This window comes from Emys orbicularis, chromosome 1 (genome assembly GCF_028017835.1).
Source record: "Emys orbicularis isolate rEmyOrb1 chromosome 1, rEmyOrb1.hap1, whole genome shotgun sequence".
Taxonomy (NCBI): domain Eukaryota; kingdom Metazoa; phylum Chordata; order Testudines; family Emydidae; genus Emys; species Emys orbicularis.
In genome coordinates, this window is record NC_088683.1 from 26710283 (window position 1) to 26725901 (window position 15619).

A 15619-nucleotide genomic window follows, 5' to 3' on the forward strand; every position below is an offset into this window, starting at 1 on the left:
ACTACACAGTTAATTACAATACATTTTTAATTCTAAAGAATTAATTGAAAGGTAGTCTTAGAAGTGCAGTGAGAAATATTTCAAATGCAACCCTTCAGGAGACAGTAAAGAGCAGAGTCAAAGTGATCAAATTCCCTAGAACAAAAATGTGTAGCTACTGGAAATTTAGCATTAATTGAAGCACTTCAATGATGAAGAGGGGGGTCAGATGTTGAGATGAGAAATTAATTCATTAAAACAGTAAGTGTATCAAACCTCTGTGAACTTGAGCAGTTCTCAGATCATGTCCATTTAAAAAAAAGTGTCACAAGTTTGTCATAGTGATAAAATGAAGAGAAACAATCCCTTTCAATGCTCAGATTAAGTAAAGGATCTTGAAACTGTGGTAAAATAAACAAACTGAAAAGGATACAAGATAACACTCCAATCAGTAATGGAAGCAGGTTACCAATCATTTAGATCCACTAAAATTTTAATAGGGAAGCATTAGCAACCATCCATTTTTTACACCACATATTTATTCGGACAAAGTGATTAACGGGTTTGAGCAAGAGTGCAAAGCGTACTAACAGTATGAAAGTATTAACTAGATGATATACCACAGTATTACACAAAGCATGGCTTGGATCAATTTTTAAATGTATGCAGTAAAAATGTTAATGTATTCATTTTAAGCCAACCAAGATAGAATTAAAACCCTTCAGTGAAATAGGTCAGGAAGGGAATAGTCTGTAGTGTCAAATAGTCATTGCCTCTAGTTTTATTCTTTCAAATAAAGTGCTGTGTTTTATGGTCAATTGGGAGACTCAGTGCCTAGAAAAAGAACAATCCAAGGAATAGTCTCATTGGGCATAACCATCACGGTGATAGAGGGACTGAATATTTTCTACATTTAATTATGGTTTTCTCTTTATTTTTTCCTTCACTCTGCCAGACTGGACTGTAAGGTTTCACCATTTGGAAGTGTAACATTAATAGTGCAATGATAACATTCTCCTTAGTCTTAATTCCCAGTTAAAATTCTGTTCTACAACAAACAAATTGCTGTAGATCCTGGAGGAACAACTACTTGGTCATATGTAGTAGTGTGAGTTTTAAGTGCCATTCTATTGTAAATTGATCAAATAGATTGTAACCTTATCTATAACAATGCAGCACATGTTATTAATTATTAATTTTGTGATGATGATGGTTATTATTATTATTATTATTATTCCAATGCCACAGGTGTTGGGCCTATGGGCCCTGATTCTCAGGTCTAATTCTCAGGTCTCAGCATTTGGGACAGGACCCAAGGACAGTGAGGAAGAGATGGCTTTATGGCACCTTTGCTGCTCCCTAATTCTGGGACCAGCGTAAATTAGAAGAACGTGAAGGCTTTTGTCATTTATATCTAGCTGCCCAGGGCCCTACAGGACCATTCTAGCACCAGAAATAGCCAGAGCTGCTCCAGTCAAATCCCTTTTCCCCAGTCACATCCCTTATAATGAGGGCTCAAGGGAGGATTCCCACTATGCTGTTCCTGTATAGCCAGTTAGGCCTACGTTACAGACCCTTTGCCTCAGCAAGGTGTCATGAAGGGACCAGTGTACCCCAGAATCAGACCTACGGTTCTTGTTCCAAACAGTTTATAATCTGAGTTGCATTTTCTCATGAAAATCTTTATAAGAATTATCTTTGGTGCTGTTTGTTTCCTAGACGTATCTTTGTTTTGTAGAAATCAATCAAATGCTCTAAGGACTATTTTCTACTCTTGATCTCTGCACAGAAGGAGGGCAGGATATAGCCTTAATTCAGGAACAGAATTGTTATTATATAGTTTCCGGGCAATCTTTAGACCTGTCCTGAGTATATTCTTGGACAAGTTGGTACTTGCTAAAACACCCAGCACTCATGGCACATTTCTTCTATGCAGTGAAAATCATAGAAATTTTCTCTTTCTCTCTCTTCTTTGGCAAATCATTGCTTGGAATGTTATTTAATTCAGCGCAGGATTATCTTTCACTAAATCACTATTCTTAGATAGGGACAGAGCTGGACTGGAGGCAGGATGTCAAGGTTAGAGTGAAAGAGATTACACTGGGGCAAAGCAGAGTAATGCACAAAGTCAGCCTTGCTTTAAATTCAGATAAATGAAAAATGTATAAATAAATAACCCTGTTTGACCTATACATCCAGGAGCAAATCCTTTACCCGGTGCTGAGCTCAAAGGACCAGGCTGGGCTCTGGGCAGATGTACATAGGACAGGTAAAAGACAGTAGAGCCTATTCCAGTCTTAGGAGCAATTCTGCCCCTCCGCCAGTCACTCCACTTATACCTGACCTTCTCTTTGTCCTTCCTGCTGTTATACAGAGAGCCCCAGTAGCATTTAGCTCAACATTATGCTGGAGTGTGCATTGCCTGCATAGAACCCCAGAATCTTCTCGAGAGAGAGAGAGAGCAGTGGAACCACACCGGTGCATTTCTCCTTAGGGAGATGTACCTAGCCACATAAGCTACGGGCAGGATTTGCCCTTTAATTAGAAGTTTCTGAAGCTTGAAAGCGTTGTTTGGCGAAAAAAGACCTGAATGCAAACAAGTCAATTTCTCAGGTCTACAAAATCTAAAGTGAAGTTCATTACATGTGGAGCTGGGTGGGAAATACTTCCCCTGCCCCATGAAAAATTTAGATGAAAATTAAACAAAATGTCTTTTTGTTGACATTTTTTCTAATTTTGGTCAAGAACCTGAAAACCTAAAACCTTAATATTTTTTCAGTTTTCTGCATCTGAAAACTGAACATTCTGTTTAAAACTGAAAAGATTTTGTTTTTTGGTCAAAAAACCCTCATTTTTTACAAAAATCTTAATCTTTTGGTGAAAATTTCCTTTTAATTGAAGAAGCATTTTCCATCAAAAAAAAAAATCAGTGTCAGTGGAAAATCTTTAATCAGTTCTATTCAGTTGTAAAATCTAGTCTCTTTGGAGAAAAAGAGTATAATTTTTGTTTATTCTTAGGAAGATAGCCAATGTAATTAATCAAAAATCTGTGAACTGAAGTATTAGTTTTTCAAAAGATTCTATGTCATTTTCCCTGTCAGTTGAGTGTTTGGAGACCATAAATATGGTTTCTCATTTTCATTTTAGACTGAAAGCCACCAACTAACAAACACTGATTCTAATTTTATTATGAACAACTTCCAAAAAGAAATACTGATAAAAACAGAGGGTGGAATCCTGGCTCCACTGAAGTCTATAGAAGAACTCCCATTGACTCCCCAGGAGTTCACCAAAACACGGTAATGTTTCCTTGACAGATCCTGATCCTGCAAACTCACACACATGAGCAGTTCCACTCATTCCAAATGGACTAGTCATCTGTACGTTTGCAGGACTGGGCCCACATATATTAAAGAAAGTGGTGTGGGAAGCATTCTGCATGCTCTGTGCTCCAAAGATATTGAATGGCGAGGTGAGCAATGAAGCCTGAGAATAACAGTGAAGAATTTTCAATAACATTAGCAAGCTATTTTGTCTCACTTAAGCTTTTAAAATTGTTTCATTATTTTTTTTAATTTGAATGTTTGTCATTTGCCATGAACAACCAATTTTAGCTTCAAACTATGTAGAGAAACCTAGTTTTGCAAATTAAAAGGCAAACAACCAGCCAAAAAATAAACTCTTAAAATAAGTAAATATCGAAATGGAAAATTAGATTCTTTGCTCATAAATCACAAGTATGTTCCACTGTGTAATCACATTGCAGGTGGTTTTCATTGCTGTTTTCAAAGATATCCAGGCAGGGATAGATAGACATCTTACACTTCAGATTTTCGGCTCTCTTAAAAGCTTGGAGATTTGTCAGAGGTGAATCTTTCTCCTAGGTTTGGATCCTGAGGCACCTTGTTACCCACTAAGAAGTACCGGTGAAGTGGGGGCACAAAGCATAGTCTCAGATCTCACACACACAGGTTCATCAGTCAGTCAATAAAGCTGTTCTTTATCTCAAAACCCCAAGGAGTTCAAAGAAACTCTAAGTCTGAAGTAAACTTTTTTATAATGCTGTTTTCTGTAGTCATTCAGAAGCTTATCTTGGATTTTATAGGTGTCAGTTAAGCCTTTTGTGAGAAACCAGAGACCTCTGTCTGTCAGTCTCTTATTTAGGGTCTGTTTTAAGACGTGTTATAAATCTAATAGTCATGGGCACATAGTGATATGTCTTCATGTTTCACTGACAACTCCTTTGATGCTGTACTGGAATAAGAAAACGATCACAAATGTTCACAAAACCCATTTAGGGCCTTTTTACATATTATTTTCTTTACAAAAATGTTTTTGGTAATTTCTGTACTGAATCATTATTTACATTTTATAATTATGCTGATTCTCATAAAATTGTGCCTGGCACAGTAATGTTGACTCAAGCATCACCACTTCTCCAATTTCTCTGGAAATAGTTAATAATACTTATTCTCCACACATAGTTTACTGGAAACTCTTTCTAAAGAAATCAGTATGTTAGGTGCTTTACAGAGAATGAACAAGCTCCATTCTTGGAAGAATTTGCAGCCCAAATACACACATACATAGAAAGACAGGAGTGCCCAAGACAACAAATGGAGTGGGTGACTGATTACATTCAGCATGTGTTGGTTCCACAATTTTTTGTATAGAATTTTGCCCACACTTTACAGTAGGGAGAATTAAGAGCTATAGGCCTTTTGGGAGGGATTTATTGTGAGGAGACCACTCTGCAATAGCTACACTCTTTTTTTAGCGTGCTTATCACAGGACTTCGGGGGATCAGCAGAACCAAATACCAGTCAAACTGATCTTTTTTTATTTGAAGAAACCTTATGAAGAAGCCTCACTTGCAGTAACAAGGAAATAATAAAAGATAAGTTGGAGGCCAAGGCCTTCTGTGGACAGGTTCAGCAAACATTATGGGGTTGTTACTGAATTTAAGTTAATTCAGTAAAAATAACATTACAGATTTTTACATTTATTATAGTCTCCAAATTAAAACCTGATATGCTGGGGCCTGCTGGTTGAATGAAAACTCTCACCTATAGCGAATTGAGGACACAATAAATATTCATGTGATCAACTGTATAACATATTAGAAAGGACAGCTGGCTCAGGAGGGCTCATTTACTTGGTTTAGTTTCTGTTTCCATTTACATTAAGAAAATATGGCAAGAAGTTATTATCTGCCAGAGGATTTAATAGATACAGTAGAGGTTTGATTTTTTTCCCCTTCATGTGATCACTTCTGATGTTTAACTATTGTACATGAAAAAAATGTGAGACAATAGCCTAGTGGCTTTTTATACAATGCTATTTCAACTGTTGGGGGGGGGGGGTAGAGAGGCTATGAGAGAACATTGCATGTATAGATGTGAGAAACATTACTTGTTGGTAACACCTGCTTGTAATGTTCAGCTGTTTCTAGCGGGCATGCTGAGAAATTACTTGGAGCTCAGTATGGCTCTTGTGAATCTGAGTCAGGAGAAATTATTTTTGTTTATAAAGAGAGCAAGAGATGGAAAGAGAAGAGGGAAAGGCAGCATTTTATTTAGCACCAAGGGTCTATTCTTGCCTTGTATATGCACATCAAGCTGAAGCAAGCATATGGATCACAGCGTATAACCAACTCCTGGATTTTTTTTGCCCTTTCTAAAACAGGAAATTTAAAAAAATCTTTTGTGGCAGAGGTACAAAAACTTGGCTTTGGACTAGTTTTATCTTTAAAATATAGAAATATTACTAAGTGTCTTTAAAAATAAAATAGTTTACAGAGAGCTGTAAATAAATTAGTTAACTAAATCAGATCTTCCACACTTTTTAATCAGTGTTATGTTAAAAATGTGTCCCATCCCTTTGACTCCTAAATTCAGAATTCAAGCCCTATCTTGATTTTCCTTAAATATGGTTGGTGCTAATCATCACACTGTGCCAGGACAGACATCGAGCACTGGTGTAGCAGTGGGTCCTAGGCCAATTTGTATTCCTAATGCAAATGCTTCAGGCACCCCTTCGTTGGCCAACTTCACAAATTCTGCAAACATTGCAGAGATGCCACCCTCTCTAATTTTTTCATAATCATCCTGATTTTAATGTAATTATGAAATTAGTAATTCGGGTTTAAATCTACTAATTTTGCAAGCTGAAGCATGTGCGCACACACACATATGTAAAACAATATTTGTGTGTCACTCACCATCACTCAGGTCCAACAAACACAGCAAATAGGGTGGCCGCTGGGGCTTTCTTCTCCACTGCCCCAGTGGCACATGCAGAGACTGCACAGTGAGGGTCTGATAGTAGGCAAGTCATGGAAAATTTGAATGGGGTTAAAATGCTTTTGGATTCACTGCCCAAGCCACAGGCTGCATGTTGCATTCTAGCTACATGTGGACCGTGCTGGACTGCGTTAATGCACTCTAGATACCTAGAGTGTGCCAGCAGGATCCATGGGGGCAGTTGGAGCGCAACACACAACCTGTGGCTTTTGCTGTGAATCCAGCACCACAAAACCCTGCTGGCAATAGCCGCAGCTTGCCGCTTATCAGACTCTCACTGCGCAGTCTGGGGGCAGAGAAGCTGGAGGAGCAGGAGGAGGCAGCGGTGGCAGAGGAGAGAGGGTATGCAATAGAGGAGAAGGATTATCCCAAGAAGGAGGTCCAGCCCCATGACTGGCCAAGGTAATTAAAGGCTAAGCAGTATAGGAGGGCAGCTTTCCTAGGGCGGTTCCTCCCTGTCTCCCTGTTTGGGGATGGGAGTCAGGGGCACAAAGAGGGGGGATGGGCCCACTGCAGGCTCCCAGGAGTCAAGTCATCAAACAGGCACTCATTTTTTACAAAAGGGGCAGCAGAAAGGTCAGGTCCCTTGTGAGCACATTTGCCAGCATCCACTGCTGTAAGATTGCTACGCTGTAAGAGTGCAAGCTTCCCATTCCACTTTGGGATCTGGGGTTATGGCTTCATTCATTGGGTGGATAATTTTTTTTAATGGGAAAGCAAAATATGATTTTTTTCACTAACCCCAATCAGCATGATAAAGGGCATGTGGGTGGATTTTGTGCCCAGGGTAGTGAATTTTCACAGTAATTGTGCAAAGCTGCTAAGTTGGCACTATTAATATTTTACTGGTTACAAATGTATTTGATATTTAGTATTTACTCAGAACCCTTTTTGATAGACCCTCTATCACGGACACTAAATAGAATGTAATGTAAATACATTAAAAATTGTAGGTTGCTCTGGGCATGTCGTTGCTAATTATAGTTTGTCTTGTTCACTGAACTAGTTCTATTTTGTAATGGTTCACTTAATTACAGTATGTGACTTTATTTTTAAAGGGAGATTTGTTTGATAGGAACCTCGTTGCTGGCATGGTACCACATCTAAAGTACCAGCTGCTTACTCTTTGTTTCATTGTTTGCCTATTTGGTTATGTAATTTTCCTATGTTACTACAATTTTCTTAAACTTTTACAGACTTTCAGCAGCTGCATCTCACAATGCCAATTTTCTGCCAATGTCACCAAAAGCGATAATTTTCTGCCATAACAGATTTGTAAAGTGAAAACTGAATTTTTTTTCTAATCCAAGTCTGGTTGAATTAGCCTGTTTTGCTGTGGGTTACCTGCAGCAAATGAGCAAGGTAGTTAGAGCAAAGGAAGTTAAGAGAGAGAAATGGCAATAGCCAAAATAAAAGGACAACTATCAAACTCAACAAATAATCCTTACTAGCTATAATAAGATTATTCATTTTATGATATGATAAAATACATCATCTTACTTTTCATAATTCCTTTCATTTTGAAGTGCTTGGGCAAATTAGGATAATTGCAGCCACCTCTAGGACAGAACATGGCAGTTGCTTAACAGGATAGAGCAACACTGCAAAACAGCATAAAGCTGCTACCCTACAAAGAGGTCTACAGGCACAAGCTCTACTCCCTGACCAAATTAATGGGACACTGCGGGGTGGTTAAGGGTCTGTGGTTTAGGATCCTTTTGCAGGATTGAGGCCTCGCTCAGGAAATAAAATAAAGTATCAGACTGAAACTGCAGGGGGAGTTTAATTAGGATGAGTGAAATCTAAGGGCTAGTTCCTGCAAGGTACTGATTAGGACTCTAGCACAATTCAGTCCAACACAGCTTCAACCATGTGAGTAGTCCCATTGAAGTCTATGGAACTACTCACACAGTGAAGCACATGCTGAAGTGTGTCACTTCATCAGAGCCAAAAAACTCATCACCTTGCAGGATTGAGCCCTGGATGCTCAACACCACTGAGTGAAGGCAGAGGAACAGCGTGGTCTGAAAAATAAATAAACGTATTAACGAGACCTGAAGAGCTTAAGCATGACTATCACTTTGAAACAACTGTCACATTTTGAGAGGATTTCAGATTAATGGGGGGAAAATACACCTTCCTGAAGAGAGAGAGCATATTTCATACATTATTGTTACATTAATTTCACATATTCCTAACTATTAATCATACACTGACCTATATAAAGCATATATTTCAGCATGAATTTTCACCCATGTAGGTTATACGCTGTGGGATCTGATGACACAAATAAAGTTACTTACCCTCAAAAGAAAGCTACATAGGATCTTTTATCACTCTTTACAGTGGGATGAGCATGTATTCATCCACATCCAAAGGGAATGAAAATAAAGTGGGGCTCTTAAAACCATGTGTCACAATATTCCCCCATGATTGCTGCAGGCTTGGACATCTGCAAAATATGAATTACAGTCCGGCTGCTGCAATGATGAGAGATAAGAAGACAGAATTCTCTCTGCAGAATGTGTCTCAGACTAGAGTCACTGTGGTTCAAAAGAAAAATATTTGGAGAGTTGCTTCCACTTAATTCCTTATACAAAGGGGTGAACAGACTAGTAAAGAACTTCAAAGACAAGTGGAAACATTCATCCCCTGCTAAAGTGTTTTGTGCATTTTTTTTAAGCCACAGGTTCCAAATTGTTTTGTTTGGACAAAAGTAACTATCAAGAAGTGAATCAAGAAAAAAAATAGCACTTTAACCAAAGCTTAATTAAATGGTACATATTGGAGAGAATCTTACAGAGCCTCCCAATCTGGATATCAGGTGACAAAACAATGTACCAAAGAAGCATCAAGATAGAAGCATTACATTATCAGAACAGAAATCTCACTGCCTTTTTTCTACCTTGTTAGGCAGGACACTGTTTCTAACAGCTGCTGAAAGTCACTTTTTCCCATTCAATACATAGCACTTAAGTGTAAAAGTTTTGCAATGGTGTGTAAACCTTTAAGCAAAAAAAACAAACTCACCTCTGCTTCTCCCCTCCCAATTTACAATTGAATTAGACTTATTTCTCATGTCCAGTAGCCTTGTTATCTCCAGCTATGGACTCATAAATTGAGCAGCATCAGGCCTGGTTACTGCTTGGATGGGAGACCTCCACGGAGTAGCTTAGTGAAGTTGTGTTAGTTATTCAATAAGAGGCACTCTTTCCTCTGAATCAGTACCAAACCAGTGACCCTGCATAGCTTTATGGGACCCTGTGCTATTGACAGTATTATCTCTAGGTTAGCAATGGCAAGCACAGGAATTTTAGCCAGGGTGTTCTAGCCAAATTCCAGCCTGGATAGTCCGAGTACTTTCTTCCTACTTAAATTCCCCAAAGGGGCTGCTTTGCTTTCTGATCTATTGTGTACTACTGCTCTAGTAATGTGATACAGCTGTGGCATTCCAGGCCAGAGGTGGCCGCATTTCAGTCACGGGTTAAATTATTATTGTAGATGTAGTATATAGTTTATGAAGTGATTTGATGACAAGGTACTTTATAAATGTAAATTATTTCACTGTCAATTTGCTGTTTTATTCCTTTTGGGTATTTAGTCTTCCATCAGCATACACATGTGGAAGTTATGCAACTGCAACAGTGGCAGAATAAACTCTGTATTTTTGTACAAAATGTGATTACTCATAATTCATTAGATTTTAATGTAAAGAAAGGTTTCAAACAAAGTGCCACCCTATGGGTACTTATTTCCCAAGCAACGGTGCATTCTGCAAGTACCTGAGTTCATAAAAATCATAGACTCATAGACGATTAGGGTTGGAAGAGACCTCAGGAGGTCATCTAGTCCAACTGCCTGCTCAGAGCAGGACCAACCCCAACTAAATCATCCCAGCCAGGGCTTTGTCAAGCCAGGCCTTAAAAAACCTCTAAGGATGGAGATGCCACTATCTCCCTAGGTAACCCATTCCAGTGCTTCACCACCCTCCTAGTGAAATAGTGTTTCCTAGACCTCCCACACTGCAACTTGAGACCATTGCTTCTTGTTCTGTAATCTGCCACCACTGAGAACAGTCTATCTCCATCCTCGTTGGAACCCCCCTTCAAGTAGTTGAAGGCTGCTATCAAATCCCCCCTCACTCTTCTCTTCTGTAGACTAAATAAGCCCAGTTCCCTCAGCCTCTCCTCATAAATCATGTGCCCCAACCCCCTAATAATTTTTGTTGCCCTCCGCTGGACTCTCTCCAATTTGTCCACATCCTTTCTATAGCGGGGGGCCCAAAACTGGATGCAATACTCCAGATGTGGCCTCACCACTGCCGAATAGAGGGGAATAATCACTTCCCTCGATCTGCTGGAAATGCTCCTACTAATGCAGCCCAATATGCCGTTAGCCTTCTTCTTCTAATTGTGTCAGTATTACTAAAGCTATAGCTAAATTTGTATTCTTGATTGAAGCATAATGTTAAAGAAGCATGCAGTCTGACTGTGGATTGAGTTTCAGAGTAGTTACCTGTATCTTCAGTTCAGAAAATTAATGATTTGCTGCATTTCAGAAAGGGCTCGAATGGCATGAATAGTGTTTTCTTCAATAATAGAAACAAAAGTTGTATTGGGGGTTTGTGAATTGTGATTGCATAAGCGATGTGCAAGGTGAGTTTGTACAGTCACCTCGGCGAACCTTTATAAAAGGAAAGGGAATTTTAACTTTGTTTTGTGGACACTTTTATTCTGAACATATCATCTGTTAACGATTCATTTTATACTAGCAGTGAATGCTAAGATATTTGTAAAAATGTTTGTAAATGTATCTTTTTCTCTGTACAGTTCTCTTTAGTTGCTAGGATAAAAAAATATAGATTTTAGTAAAGAAAACAACAATAAAGCAATTGTTCTTCTGTCCCAGTCTTTTTATATTATAGAACTAACATCCAAATAATGGGCCAGATCCTTAGCTGATATAAATAAACATAGCTTCATTAATTTTGTAATCTAGTCCAGTTCTTTAAAAAGTAGTTTAAGGAGGCCCAATAATAAATAGACAATCTCAATTTTAGGAATCATTGTTGGTTAAATTTGAGTTAAAAAACAAGGCACATAATGAATAGTAAATTCTGTGGTTTGGTTTGTTTCCAAGTTTTAAAACTTGTTATTTTGCAAGTGTCATTTTCAGGAGTTATTAGGTTTTAAATCAAAGCAGATAATTTCTCTAAAAGACCAGATAATTATAGTGCTCATATGCACCACTAATGACCTCTTCCATACAGGTTGCTCCATTCAGATTTGACGGTAAACTTCAAACTACATTGTTGACAATGGTAGGAATTCAATGGTCTCTTTTCATGTTTTGGAGACTGGGGCAGCTATTGAGAATTGGCCGTAGGAATTCATGCCGCTCCTTTATTGCTGTGGTGCTGGCTGATGTTCAGTGGCCAGTAGGAGGCCTTTTATTAGCAGACTAGATTAGCCAGCATTGAAAATATTTAAACCTTCTGATCGGTTGGTGGTGCAATGTAATCAGCAAATGACTCAGATAAGATTGTGAATTGTGACTGGCCATCAAAGGACATCTTTTTAAAAAATCAGGAGGAGATTTTGTGTTTAACCCTACTTTTAAAATTTGGGTTCCGGAAAAGAAATCCTGCCAGTTTAATCCTAAACCTGGAACCGTTAATAATAAACCACTTAGTTCTCCTCGGTAACTACTGGCTGCGTTACTCTTTGGTGAGAGGAAGGATGGTCCAGTGGTTAGGCCACGAACTTGGGAAGCCATAGGTTCAAGTTATTCCTCCACCACAGACTTCCTGTATGACCCTGGACAAATCACTTAGCCTTTCTGCCTCAGTTCCCCATGTGTAAAATGGGGCTAACAGTATTTCCCTACCTTACAGTGGTGTTGTAAGGATAAAAGCGTGTAAGGTACTCAGATACCTGGTAGTGAGTGTCATATAAGTGTAGTATAAGAAACAGATAGTTCCTTAGCCACCCAGATTTTTAATAGAAATCCAGCTGTCCAGAGATGTAGAGATGCTTGTTATCGATAGTTACCTGCCCTTTGCATATGAATAACACAACACTACTGAGTAGCTCTTTACCAAACTGTTTCAGGTACATCTCTGGAATAAAGAAAAAGGGAAAATAATGGGTTACAGCCCAGTTAAGGAGTCCTTTTGCATGTTGGAAAGGATTGGTGGGATTTGGAACTGCAGAGTGAACCTGATTTATAGGGGCAACAAATTATTCCCCCACAAAATGCAAACCCTGTAACAACGAGAGTGGGTTGCATTGCTTTTGTGCCATGTCCATGGATCATCATTTCTGTGTTCCAAGTCTTGGCTGGCCTCCTCAGCAGGCCTGGAAGTCACATCCACTCATGATATAGCTGAAAGGTGGGCAAGCAGCAAGTAGGCAGGAGGAGAAAACCCAAAGGGCTCACACACCATGCAGATGGTCTTGAAAAGGGGAGCTTTCCAACAGCCACCTCTGCTGAAGAGGGAGGAAGGTGGTGAGATCTAGGAATTCTGTGCTAAGGGTGCTAAGACCTAGGTATGGGGTGTCTGGGAGACACTCAGCATAGGGATGGGAACAGGTTAGATAATTAAGTTACATTGGAATGAGTGTGTGCGTGTAACGGAAAGGGAGAAAGAAGTGAGATTGGTGAGTGTGGGCTGAGGGACAAGAAGAGAAAGGAATAGCTGTAGACGAGATCTAGTGAATAAGCAAAGTGATCTGAGATAAGGAGCAGAGATTGCATAGCAAGAAAAGATGGGTGGAGAAAGAGCTTGGAAGAACATTGGGAAATAGGGAAAAGACACAGGACAAGAAAATATGAGGGGGAGAATGAGATGGAACACAGAAAGAATTAGAGAATGAAGGGGAAGGTAGCATAGAAACAAGTTTGAGCTGAAAATGTTATAAGACTAGACTTTACATATTTGTATATGCATACTGCACATACATGTGCCATACACTGCTTACACTGTAACAGTACATTCACCCTGACATGTGAATATGCAAACTGCAATAAATCCCTGGTATGATTTGCATTTTGTCTTTGAGTGTATATAAGGAGGGGGCGAGAACAGTATGTTGAATGCATCTATTCAAATTATTTTCCATATTAAAAAATATGAATATAAAGGAAATAATCTCTAGGTTGTACTTTTATAATAAAATCTAAAAATAAAAGAAATTCTGTACATTGAGAGATCTGTGGCCAGGTGTGATTACTATTTATTGTGCAAAATGTAAACTTTCACTATTGCATTCTTCTGCCATTCCCCACATCTGTTTGTTTTGCCCGCTTGTAGCATCTTATCATCTGCCAAGTTTGTAAGCACTCTGAGGCAGGACTGTCTTTGTACTTCGTGTCTGTACAGCACCTGCCACAAGGGGGTACTGAACCCTCACTGGGACCTATAGACACAATAGCAATACAAATAATAACTGGCTCTGTGCACCTATTTGTTTTTTTTTTTTAATTTACCTGGGAAATTCTTGAAAATGTGGCCATCTGTTTGTCTGTGGATACCACCACCTACTGTAACATTTGTTAACTATAAATATTTTTCCCTATCTAGCTGTACCCCATAAAATAGGGAGGATAATTGATGGAAGTCCTGCTGATCGCTGTACGAAACTAAAAGTCGGAGACCGGATCTTAGCTGTGAATGGCCAGTCTATTATTAACATGCCTCATGCAGACATTGTGAAGCTAATTAAAGATGCAGGTCTTAGTGTAACACTTCGCATCATTCCTCAGGAGGGTAAGTAATTAAGTCTTAAAGCCCAGGAAGAAAGTTATGTTATCTCCAGTTAGTTTGTAGAGTTTTTGTTTTGAAGCTTGCATATGCTGTACAAAAAGGTTACAGCTGCAACCCTAGAACTAGCTAGAATATTATCTGAATTCTTGAAAACAATCTAATTGTGGATGTACGTTTCAAAGAACCTAAAGAAACCTGATGGCATAGGGAGTACTGCAGTGTGTGTGCTATAGACTTGTGGAAGAACTGCCTTCTGACATGGATGTAAAATACTCACTAAAAGGCCTGATTTTGAGCTCACTCCTTTTTATATTATTGATTTCCACTGACTTCAATTGAGTTACTCCTTATTTTCACAAGTGTAAGAGAACAAAATCAAGTCCTTAGCCAGTGGGAAATAAGTGACTCATAAACTGTCATCTTGTGTATTCATTTATACCTGTAGTGAGTGACTGCAAAAATGGATATAAAATGCCACCACTGGAGCAAAGGGAGAAATTTGATTTGATACTGTTTTGCACAGATATAAGTGACTATGCAAGGTAGGGGAGAACCAAGCTCCAAAGGGCTCAGTTTGTCAGATGCAGACAAGGTAACAGATTCATTATTGTGGGCATCACCCTGCAAACCAATCAGTGGAGTTTCTTTGATGTGAGCTTCATGTAATTTAAGTTGAAAGAGCTGCAGTGCTCGTATATGAATTCCATTGCATTAATGAAACTGTGACTTTAAGTCCCAGTAGCAGAATACTAGTGTGGATAGGAATGTCAAATACAGAAACCAATGAGATCACTTGCTGATCTGTGTGCTTTTTAGATGACCTTCAGCTCTGTCGGTGCTATCAGCTTAACTCATACTGAGTATAATGCTCTTCTACTGGTATATAGCGGAAATTGGCAGACACTGGCCCTGGATAATGCTGCCCCTATGTCAGTAAATGAATTCAATGTGAAGAAACACCTAAACGTACAGGAAGAGCACAGGTCAGCTCTTCTTAGCAGATACTCCTTAAAGCATTCACCCGTTCCAAATAGCAATTAGATCCATACGTCCAGTTCAAATTTGTTCAGACTCTTTCTTTTGTTCAGAAAGAGATTTAAAGTTAGTGGCATACATTAACCAGAGATCTGTTTTGTAAACCTCTTCAGGCATGGGTTATATAGTGTATAATCCATGCTATGCCATTGAAAGCAGCCTTGTACAGGCATTTAGCTATCAAAAATGTATACTAGCAAATAGGTCCACCCCTGGTGACACTGATTAATTTACATAGAAAAGAAAAAGCAGAAGCGCATCTAAAATGTTGAGTGTTGCAACATGGGCAGACTCTGGAGCTGCTGGTGAGAAGGGATTGTTCTAGAGCAGCAGTGAGCAAACTTTTTGGCCCGAGGGCCACATTGGGGTTCCAAAACTGTATGGAGGGCCAGGTAGGGAAGGCTGTGCCTCCCCAAACAGCCTGGTCCCCACCCCCTATCCACCCCCTGACTGCCCCTCCCGGAACCTCACCCCCTATCCAACCCTCCCCCCCCCCGTTCCCTATCCCATGACTGCCCTGACCCCTATCCACACCCCT

General features: G+C 39.3%; 1 protein-coding gene across 1 annotated transcript in view; it reads left to right on the top strand.

The window, feature by feature from the left end:
• The window catches only part of MAGI2 (membrane associated guanylate kinase, WW and PDZ domain containing 2), a 1116794-nt gene that overhangs the window by 1052938 nt on the left and 48237 nt on the right, over positions 1-15619 (top strand). Inside the window, exon 17 of the mRNA XM_065403425.1 lies at positions 13864-14049. Coding sequence (XP_065259497.1) covers positions 13864-14049 — 186 coding nt within the window. The remainder of the gene's footprint in view (positions 1-13863; positions 14050-15619) is intronic.